Source organism: Colletes gigas, unplaced genomic scaffold (assembly GCF_013123115.1).
Source record: "Colletes gigas isolate AHSC1104 unplaced genomic scaffold, ASM1312311v1 Colletes_gigas_Sc00027, whole genome shotgun sequence".
In the NCBI taxonomy this organism is placed as follows: domain Eukaryota; kingdom Metazoa; phylum Arthropoda; class Insecta; order Hymenoptera; family Colletidae; genus Colletes; species Colletes gigas.
The window spans coordinates 1,316,248-1,328,340 of NW_025106656.1; the positions used below are offsets into that span (position 1 = coordinate 1,316,248).

Genomic DNA, 12,093 nt, shown 5'->3' on the forward strand with positions numbered 1-12,093 from the left:
CTAGATTCTGAAGAGTTAAAAGGTTCAATGGCCACAGAAGATTCCAATTTTGTTTGACATTCGTATTAATACAATAGAAATTTATTTTGAAGGTCACGCGTTAAAGAAAATTTGACATGATTTGGCGCAAGTTTAAATATGCAATGAAAATTTTACTATATTTAGTACACGTTATTCGGTTTCAATCTTGATCTAGTTAATTAACCTTCGTTGCTCCAGCACGTGATCCCTCAATCGATTCACAATATTTATTCCTGATGTGCTCGATAATGTATTATTAAAGAATTAATTTCTTTGTTAAGTATTAATCGATATCCACTATAATTTAATTGCCGGTCGAAGAATTACCATTGAAACGAAGTTAATCTGTAATCCAATTTCCTGACATACTTACGAACATATTGCTAAATAATTACCTCGGAAATTAAACAATTTGTACAAGCGTACCGTAATAAATCGCTTACGTGTCGCAGAACTGACTTCGTAACAAATTCATATGATACATTTTGCTTGAATTTTCATTTCGTTTCTTCGCTTGTCGATAGGTAAACAATTATTCCTCATCTTTTTTAACTGAAATTCGTCTGTGATACTTTGATCTGAGTGTTTTTTTCTAATTTGTTGGTTGGTTGGCCTTGTTTTAATTTAATACATTATCGAAGCTTATTCTTCTATTTCTTTTTGGTCCCTTATCAATTTTATTAATGATTATTATACTTAAAAATACCCTGTTAAACCGAAGCTCTATCGTTTACTACGATTGTCATGAGTTATGTTATATTTAGTGGATAATTAAAAAATTATTTATATTATACTTTTTCAGACCTTGGTTGAGTATTATGTTATAATTTACATAACCATATGTTTATTTTTCGTTATTTGCAATCATCAATATTTATTTCATTTAAGAGACTACATACCACAATTTAAACATTTTTCTATATTAATACATTGGTGGGAAAAAAATTTAAGTTGGTGTGTAATTTTTTTGTTGAATTTATTACGAATACAGAAATTTTCTTTGTTCTCGAAGAAGCCGTCTTTTAAAATGTTTGGAAACCTACTGCTCTAGTATTCGATGCACCGAAGTGTTAATTCGAGTACAGGTGAGTCCAGCAAGTAGTCCGAGTCCTATTTTATTACAGATCGAGTTTCGTTTCGTTTCGCGTTGTTTTAATTGAACGGAACACGACGAAGGCTCGAGAGATACGCGCCATTTGCGCTTTAAATAAGAAAATAACGTAACAGTCGAGTCATTTGGACAGTCAAATGATTCATACTCGCATAAAACGCGCGGGCAGCTTAAATCACACTTCCTGCCACGGACTCTGGTCCACTGGATCCCTTTATGAACAATACTCGTATTGCATAATGCATTCGGATTGCCCGCGGTTCTCGAGCAGACATCGCGCGAGATTTGACTGATAATACTGTCTGCCTAACTTTTACACGATGGAACGGTTTTCCTCTTGTACGAACGCTTATATTTTATTCCGTTGAATAATACGATTTTGTATTTAAATTAATTTACAAGCGACATATTTTATTTAATAAAATATATTTTCGTGTTTGAATTAATTAATGGTACCTTAAGAGTGATTTCATTCGGAATTAATTACATATATCTTCGGAAATAATTTCATTATACAAAGTGCACTCGAGTCGTACGATTAAACTGTGACAGTATGTTCCACGAATAAAAGATGAAATTGGTGTGAAAATAGGATCGTTGAAATGTTGGAATTTCGAAAATGAAAAAACTAGTAACTGGTTTGCGGTATTTACAGTACGATACGAGAATAGTCACTTTATCTAATCTTAGAAGTCTTAGAATAGTACACGTTAGTTATTATCGAAGATGGGTAGGTCGCGGAAGACCGATTCATTGACCCTCGAGAAACATGAAAGAGAAAGATTACGAGGATCAGTATTTTGTTAAACAAATATAGACAGGAAACTCGCAGCGATGGGCGAAATTTTATTCCAATAACTAGTGTCGTTGCAAAATATTTTATTCTATAATTGGGATTTTAATTTTCAATTTCGTTGAATCTTTTTATTTTTATTTATTTTTTAATTTATTATTTAATGTTGCCCATTGCTAGGCAGAGTTCTTCGTTCAATCCTTCAATGGCGATCAGTTAGAATTAATTGCGAGTGAACATTTTTATCGTTGATTTTCGTCGTTTTATCGTCGATTTGGACACGGAAGAATTTTTGACAGATTTTTCCATCGATGAAACTTGAAGATATCGAAACGACGCGTGAAAAATTGCAGATCGTAGGGGGTTAAGGTTGTGTGGAGGTGTGGTACGACTGTGTGTTGGCGGTGGCAAGCGGCGATGGGGCGTTCGTTTTATCGGAACTAGGCGTCGACCGGCATCGACACTTTTATCGAGCCACGAGAATTTCGCTCGATCGTTTCCACGTTTTAGGGATACGAAGTAATTTGTTATCTATCCGAGAACGATGACAGAACGTGTTTTCATTTATCTGTGCAATACTCGTGATAATTAAATTACCGATCTATTTCATTTTAAATAATCTATTAGGTGTACAAATGAATAATCCAATTGTTTCAGCCACGTTCAAAGTTTATTTTAAAAGAAAGTAAATTGAATTGTTCGATCAAAGTATTCGCCGTTACTTTCTATAACTTTAAGCCATCTTTTAGGCAGCTGATGAATTCCATCTCGGAAAAATTTTACGTTTTTGGACCCGATAAAGTCGTCAAGCCATTTTCGGATCTCATCCACTGATTGGAAGTGCATATCGGATAAGGCGTGTTGTATCGACCGGAACAGGTGATAATCAGATGGAGCAATGTCTGGTGAATACGCCAGGTGCTGTAAGACGTCCCAGCCGAGACTCATTATGGTGTCTTTTGTATGGGAAGCAAAATGTAGCCTGGCGTTGTCATGCAACAATTTCACTGGACGTTCTCCTTTGCCAGTATATACGGACGTTTTCGTTCCAATGCTTGACTCAAGCAGATTAATTGACGTTGGTAGCAATCCGCAGTAACTGTTTCACCCGGTTCCAACAACTCCTAATAAACCATTCCCTTGATATCCCACCAAATGCGGAGATGAACCTTCTTCCGGAAGCGATTGGGTTTTGCAACCGATGTTGACACTTCGCCGGGATTTACCCATGTCGTTCTGCGTTTCGGATTGTCATAGAGTATCCACTTCTCATCGCCCGTGACGATATTCCATAAGAAAGACTTTCAACGCTGCTTGTTGAGAACAGAAAGACACGCAGCCACTCGTTGATTTTTGTTGGTCGCAGTGAGTTCATGCGGAACCCATTTTCCTTCTTTCTGGATCTTCCCCATTTCACGTAGGCGTTTGGAAATCGTTTGCTGGATTACTCCTAACTGTTCTGCAAGTTCATTTTGCGTTTGTGCCGCATTCTCAGCGAGCAGTTGTTCCAAATCATCGTTGTCGCACTTCCTTAGGCCTCCAGGGCGTTGTTCGTCGATTCGACTCAAATCACCGCTTTTAAACCGCTCAAACCAAAATCCACGCACATTATACAATATAACACCTTCATCGAGAAAGGAACAAATCGATTCGCATGCTCTTGCAGCATTTTTCCCTTGTTGGAATTCGTAAAGAATGCAGTGTCGAATATGCACCTTATCTGTTGCCATTTTCGACTCTACTGAATTGAATACTGTTGAAGGTTATGTTGGGCCTTTCGCTAAACTATCATTTGTTTTAACTAGCTATATGTCAACACTATATGACCGCAAAAGAGTGGGAAAATCTATTGACTTTAAACTTGATTTTATAACTGCTTAAGGGGCCTTTCTACCTTGTGGGATTTAAAAAATCGAATTTTTTTTGCGTTTTCTTTTAGTATGTAGTCTCGAAAATATATCTACCAAATATTACATTGAAATTTGAAAAACTAACGAAGTTACAGCCCGCTGAAATGTATCGCGCGCAGGTATAACAACTGGACGTGAAACTTTAAAGCTGTTTTTCTCGAAACTACATTTTTCGGCACTGCGTATGTGATAACGAAAGAACTATTCAAGATATCAACATGAAATTTATACAGTATCTTTAGAACTGGTCTCCCTATAGCATGAACTAGGATAATTGCGATATATGCAATACTTTTTCTTTTATTAACAAAAAAGCAACCGAATATATGAAAATATTCAGTATTTTTTCGTAAAATAGCTGCCATTTTGCAAATTTTTTGTATTTTTGAAAAGATCCTAGTTCATGCTATAACTACACTCATCTACATTAAGAATATCGTTGGTTTTTGGATTTTGGATAACTTGTTCGCAAGATATCACATACGCAGTCGGGCGCCGTTCGTAAAAACTGTTGTTTGTTGATTAACAAAAACAGCGTAATCAATAGATAATATGCGTTGCAAAAATTCGTAAAAATAGCTAAATATATAATAAATGTATCTACAAAACACGGAATTAATCGCTCTTTAATAGCCCGTAAAAAAAAATCACAAAGAAACACGTATTTTTCGTACCTACAAGGTAGAATGGCCCCTTAAGATAATTTGGATTATTCATTTGTACACCTAATAGTTTAATTAAATGGTTCTATAAAACTAGCGCGATTGAACATTGATTTCTTTAATAACTAGGACACGCTGTAAGTCTATTCTAAAGATAGAGATATTCTGGAGGAAAATATTCTCTATTCTCCTATAACACGAGATTTTCTTCGTGCGTATCGATGCCGTTTGCTAAACAAAATGGAACCGTTCGATTTTATTTTTACAAGAACTTAAATATTATTCCATTTGATTCTGCACATTTTCTACGAATTGCTTCTATAGTATACCATTCCTGGAAATTATCTTACCGTTCGCGTTATAATATTACATTACTGCTGCGCAATGAATCGGCACGTGGGAAATCGCGAATAATGGTTGACCGTCATGCACGCAGATTACTTTGTTAAAATTGAAAAGAATCTTCACAGTCCTCTACGTAAATTAACCCAGACATTACTCAAGTTCGCTTAAATTATGGACCATCCATAAACATCGTATAATATTATATAAAATAAAATTTCTACAGCTTCCATAAATTAAAATAAAATTCTAGCTCGTTTTGGATACCTCGAAAATCTATATTTTCGAATACATTTGAATAAATTTATTTAAAATAAAAATTGTATAAACCTCCGGTTTATTATCTGAAGCGTGGTGGCTACGAACGGGAATCTATTAATATTAATAATTGCATTGCACGTAGGTGGGGCGTTGGAAGTTAATTTTTGTTTTCGACAACCGCGTTTGCAGACCGTGGAAACTCGTCCGTAGGTTGTACCGGTAATTAAAACGTTAAAAGTCACGAGGTTGCGCGGCATTTAGAAAATACGTACGTACGTTTTGAGCTCCGGGAACTGTAATGGTCGGAAGTGCAATCCCGCCTACGGGGAAGTCATATCCTCTTTAGCGGGACCGTTTTCCGCCGTTTGCTCCTTCGACCTTTCGACATCGAAGGATCGATTGCGGCAACGGACTTTCGCGACCCTTCCTTTGATCCTTCGGAAATAAATTGCCGTGGGCAGGTAAAGTGATTATTTCCACGGTAGAGACCGTACTATCAATCGAGATTGATAGTGCTATTAACCGGGAAACGTGGGCACACGCTCGTCTCAGTTAATTTTATTTATAAAATCTTTGTCGTCTTTGAACTTTACAAGCGTCTTGATTGCACTCGTTCGAAGAGATCTTGTGAAAAATTTTGTTTTTTTTGGCAAAAACGATTCGATTCATGTTATATCATTGTATCGGGTAACGTTAATATCAGGAAGTAATGTCTTGTATAATATATTCTTGGAAGATTGCGCAGAACCGAAGAAGAAATTTGTTCACATAATTATTGGCAGAGGGAACGATACGATTAATTGGATCGTGAGCTGAATAAGACGGAAAATCGGGTAGAACGTGAAAGTTCGTGAGATTTAATAAGGTTGAATATCTGATCTGTTCGTTAACGATCTTAGAAAGAACGTTTAATATCGATGTACTACTTTATAATCAACTTTATTATTTCAGCGAAGACTTGTTTGTTCGCTGTGTCTACTTATTGGATAAATGAAAATTAAGTGCAATAAAGCGAAGCTGGAATTAAAAAAGTCGCTTGTTCGAAACGCGAATTAGAATGTGCAAACTTTTACGCTATTGTCGTTAATATCACAATAGCGGAACAATGTTTCATTGTTCGGCTCGTACAATAGTTTCGAACTGCACTTCGGTTCTCAGAATTTTCTCGTAGCTTCCAATCTCTATATTCGCTCGATTCATCCTGCAAATTTACTTATATAACGAAAAATACTATGCAATATTTCCGTATCGAACGCATGCTAATTTTGATCACGAAGATGTACAGGGAATAGAAAAAAGAGGAATAAAATAAAAGAAATTATTATACAGGGTGTTCGGCCAACCCTGGGGAAAATTTTAATGGGGGATTCTAGAGGCCAAAATAAGACGAAAATCATGAATACCAATTTGTTGATGGAGGCTTCGTTAAAAAGTTATTAACAATTAAATTCAAAAATTTCAAATCGTTCTGGAAAAATTATTTTCGGTTGTGGGGGTGAATTACAATTATTTTTGGTCATTACACATACCCCTGAAATCCTACGAATTTTCAAGAAAAAAAATTCGAGAATATGCCTACATTTTTCGACGAAAAAAAAAATTTCAAATCGTTCTGGAAAAATTATGTTCGGTTGCGGGAGTCAATTACAATTATTTTTGGTGAATACACATACCCCCGAAATCCTACCCACTTTCGAGAAAAAAATTCGAGGTGTGACATTTTATGGCGAAAAAAAAATTTTTCAAATCATTCTAAAAAAATTATTTTCGGTTGCAGGGCTCGATTACAATCATTTTTGGCCATTACACATACCCCCGAAATCCTACGAATTTTCAAGAAAAAAATTCGAGAATATGCTTAAATTTTTCGACTAAAAAGAAAAATTTCAAATCGTTCTGGAAAAATTATTTTCGGTTGCGGGGGTCAATTACAATCATTTTTGATGAATAGACATACCCCTGAAATCCTGCGTATTTTCGAGAAAAAAATTCTGTACTTGCGGAACTTTAAATGTTAATAACTTTTTAACGAAGCCTCTATCAACAAATTTGTATTCTTGATTTTCGTCGTATTTTGGCCTCTAGAATCCCCCATTAAAATTTTTCCCAGGTGTGGCCTGGGAAACACCCTGTATATGCACAGGCATAGGAAATATTTAATTAAATGGTCTACCCTGTATGTGCTGCGATGTGATTGCGAAAACGGGACAGCTGGAAGGAACGAGACGCAATTTCAGAAGCGAAAATAAATTTCGACGAATCAGAATACCATAAACAAACATTTTATTTAGTCTCCGCGAGAGATTTTTCTTCTCTCGCGATATATCGATACCATATTCGACACGTCGATGATAATTCAGTTTCAGCTTCGACGATGGCGTCGCAATTGAGTCTCAGAAGTGGGCAAAATTTCACATTGAATAATAGATAATCGATAAGATCGTGTAGCAGCGTTCCCCAATTTTGCTCGAATCGTGCTTCAACCTCGACGTCTTAAATATTTTAATGCCACCCTCTAGTATAACACTCAATCAAATTCTGAGACAGTATAATGTAAACAGATATTTTAAACGAAAAATGAAGTTAATTTTCTAAATGACAAAAAAATATTTGAAATTGTTCTCTAGGGAAACACTGGAAAATTTTTATTTTCTGGTGGAATATATCATTGCATAATTAAATATATTAATTCTGACGCAAGAAGCAGCGAATCAACTGCGAACAAACCCATGTTTATCGTTATTCGAAATTTTTATTCAAACAAGGACTTTGCCTTGGCTCGGATCACGATCGCGTATCGATCAGCTTTCGAGCAACGATGCGATAAATAGCGCGAAATGAACGAGGAAAGCCCGCGATTACGTTTCGTCCACGTGTCCATTAGCAGTATTGATATTTCCTTGATTTGCCTAAACGTGTCGATTTGTCACGGTCGAATCCTTGGTTCCGCGAGAACGCATAATTATTAAAGAAACAATAGAAAGGTCAATCGAGCACGATAGTTAACGAAGCTCGAAGGCTGACGATGAATCGAGAATTGTTTTATTTCTTGTTCGCAAAAATAGATGAAAGTTTCGTTTAGAAATAGAAAAGAAAAAATTAGAAGAAAATTTTACGACCAAGAATTGTCCTTAACGTTTGTTTTTGTTTTGTTTAACTCGTCGATTGCCAAACCTCTCAAATTGTCCACGAAAATGAAGCTTTGTTTTTAGACAATTGGAAACTAGCATACCTACAATTCGTAATGACAATGGAACTTACTTTTACAGTAAAATTCAAGAGTTTTTCTAGATATATTTTTTTTTAACATCTAATCCGGAGAATTGATTTTTAGTTAAATAGAAAAAAATGTGTTTGTTACGCTGCTTGCTAAATTCCTCTTAATATCCACTGAACGATAAGTGTAAACAGAAAATAGGTCTCTTGATAAAAAAAACTACGGGTCACCATGAAGACTTGAAGAAAAAACAATTGGCAAAAAATTTAGTATACTCGTCTCGAAGCTCTCTATAAACCATGTCATACTAGGCAAATAAAAGATTCACCCTCTGTGTCTCGATTGGAACAAAGGTTACAAAATAAAAATTTCGTATGACACTAAAAACAATTCAATATTCTTATCATACTGTTTCCGCCCTTTTTCAGAATGTGTGGAGGCTTTTCGGGGTCACGATGCGTCTCTGTCGCTCTTAAAGAGACAATCGATGTTTCCTAATACGTAAATACGGCGTTTAGAAAATATTTAAGGGTCGATCGATCTCCCAGGAGGCGCCCCAGTCGCTCGAAATCGAACGGAAAATGTGTGGCTCGAAATCGTCTGTCCTCCCCCCGAATCTCGATTCCCTCGTCCCTTTACGGGTCGTGGTCGATTCCGTGAACGGGCTCGATAATATTTCACGCGGATCTCCTCTCGAGTTATCGACGGTAAAAGTAGTCGTCAGACAAATCACGAGACAAATTGCACAGGCAGAATCGAAGCTACGGAAGAAGGGGAAGTTCCGCGGACATTCAGACGTGGATGCTGTGGCCCGTGTTGGGGGATGACGGGCTGAGCCCAGCGTCGCCCCCGGCGTCGGCCAGCGTCAAGGGGGTTAACAAACTGGCGCCCCTGCTTCTCTGCGGTCCCTGCAAGCCCAGCAGCCACAGGAAGAACCAGAATTCCACGCAGTGGTACGTGCAGCAGGTAAACAGACTCGCAAGAGATTCATCATCATTGTTTCCTCGTTGCAGTACTGGTTTTTTTTTCATTTTTATTTCCTCTTTATTTCTTTTTTTTTTGTATTTTTTTTCCCCCCTCGGTCAATCGACCGAGTGTTCTTTGTGTTCTTTGCCTGCTGGAGCCTTGTTTTCGTCAGTTTTTTTAGCATCGCGCTCGACGCTGTGGGTTTTTATGGGTTCCGACTGCATACGTCTGCGTTTACGCGAAACGTTCGGTTTGCATGGAGTTGTCTCTCGAGTTTGTTTCCTTTTTCCTGCCGTATCGTTTGCAATTTGCACTTTTTTTTTTTATTTCTTCTTGGATCGTGAGCCTGGTGTTCTATGCTTTCCGGAGAATTGAATGTTCTGGTCTATTAGTGGTGTTATTCTCGAGTAGATATCGGCAGAAAATTAGTAGATCTTGAACGACGCCAATGCTTTTTCAAAATTTTACAGCGGTGTAGAGTAACTAGCATACTCACGCGTTTTCGTTCACGATTAGAGTCACGACTATTTGTATGTACCAGTATGTGCCCAATATATCAATACATGTGCATGTTACGATTTATTTAAGTGTAGCCTGATTTTTATTGGCAAAAAACATCAATTTCGAGGCGATAATAATTCTGTACTTGGGTCGAGTCGAGGATTTTGAGAAACTTAAAAGATTCCTCGTTCTCAAGGATAGACTTTTAGAAGAATCATACACTCAGTATCTTACAGTATTTTCATTTATAGTTTCACAAGTATTAAACGATTTTGCAACGCGTTGTAAGTTTCGAGTGTCGGTCACCAGTGACCACCGTGACGATCGTCTGAAAAATTTCCACCCTCGGAGCTTGATAATAAATAAAAAATTCGTGAAATTCTTCTAAAGAGCGATTTAACTTACCTTCTGTGGCCCATCGTAATTCCACGATTGTTCTGGCGTTTGTTAAGTTGGACGGTCTGATAAATAGCGCAAAAGTTTCCGCGAACGATTCATGGATTTATCAGACTCGATTTGCAACGGTCTGATAAATCGAGTTCAAAGATTTTGGTTGGTCGAAAATGCTCGATTCAGCCTCGTCGTTTGCACGCGTTTTCTGTTACTATCTTTTTCGCGTACAAGCCGCGCATTATGTCGAAGATTATTAGCGACAAAGATCGCTGTTTGTGGAAACAGACTCCGCATTATCCTCAGCCTTTCGACGACGGTACACACGAGCGATCGATAACGTCGATGCAATGAGATCACGATGCTATCGGTCGCAAAAGCAAATTGCTTCGCACATAGAGTTTGTTTAGTACTTCTTTGAGCGGTAACTGTGTCACGTTCGTCGGTGTGCATGCCTGAACGTTTGCCGTGATCGCAATGAGTATTTATTTTCTTGTGCATGAGGACGAATGGGAGTACACGTATTTAAGTGTCGTCGTTTTCCGTGTAACAAACCGAGTCACCAGTTTCACGTTTACGAAACGCGATACGGTGCGTTAGATAAAATATTCACGTATTTGTGATTCAGCAGATTCAGATTTCTTTCGCGCGACACCCGGGAAACTCCGAATCGTTTCCCGGTTATTATATCTGTTCGATTTTTATGAAAAGATGTCGAATAGGTTAAATCTGGAACTATCAAGAATTCTAAGTATTCCGTTTTACGTAGAAAAATGATAAATGTGTCTCGATGGACGTAGAATATGAAAATGGATCTATTTATTTGCGCCAACGAGCAGTCACGGGATATTTAATTTACAAATACGCGTAATTACTATTAATATATTGCTCGTCTTGCTTTTACTTTTTATTACAATTTATTTATTTCAAAATTAAAGTCAAATGTATTTATACGTATTCCACCGTGAAAAGAAACTGAACAAAAGTTTATTCGATACGCGTATGTATCTACGCGCGTAACTGTAAGTCACGTAATAAAAGAAATAAATAAAACTACGAGCTGGCTGAAAACGCTTGCAACGTGAAAGGTTTTACAACAGCCAACGAAGTGTTGATGTTGGTAACGAAGTGTGAACGTCTAGTATCTTCGTAACAGTCGAACAAGTCTCCCTTTACTTTCGTTTCTAGATACTCGAGCTCCTGAATCGACAGTCGTATTATTCGTAGTTCGACGACGGTCTTTTGATTTTCTTTTAATTTTCAACGCGTGCACAGTCGAAAGAATAATTTTTCCAGTCGTTATTTTTACGCTTCGGGACTTTTCCACTACTTTCGTATCCTCTCGATACCCTCCAGTTATCAGACTCGTTTCTGAACCGTATCAACCGTACGTTGTATTTGCTTTTTTTTCAAACACATTTACCACGCACGCGTATTGTTCCAGCATCGAATATTTACCCGCGTTTTCCTCGAAGATCGCCAATAAAACGGTATGAAACCGATAAATATTCAGAGAAATTGTAAATCATCGAACCACGCAAGATTCCCTCAAAAAAAGACCAAAGCATAATAAACGTTTGAAAAATAGCGCGAGCCCCGCGATGCCAGTGTTTGCTGCGCGCGAGTGATTCACATTCGCAACGTTCACGATGATCGAGAGTTGTTGTAGCGGTCGTTGGTCGGTGACAGGCACGTGGAAGTCGTTTAATCGGGCAATCAGGGTCAGAGTGTCATCGGAACTGTATCGTTGTCATTAAAGCCCCGGGAGCAGCGTGTAAATAAAAAATGAAATGCGGTTACATTGACCCAATTGGTTTTCTTCCATCGAGGTGTGTGTGTGCGTCGCTGAAAGGGAAACGAATCGTCGATTAAACGTAAATAATTTAAAAATTCGAAGCGTAAATTATTCATTAGACGAT

General features: G+C 37.5%; 1 protein-coding gene across 1 annotated transcript in view; it reads left to right on the forward strand.

The window, feature by feature from the left end:
* Positions 1–12,093, forward strand: part of LOC122401745 (ral guanine nucleotide dissociation stimulator-like) — a 68,678-nt gene that overhangs the window by 30,804 nt on the left and 25,781 nt on the right. The window contains exon 2 of the mRNA XM_043404082.1: positions 9,067–9,283. Coding sequence (XP_043260017.1) covers positions 9,067–9,283 — 217 coding nt within the window. The remainder of the gene's footprint in view (positions 1–9,066; positions 9,284–12,093) is intronic.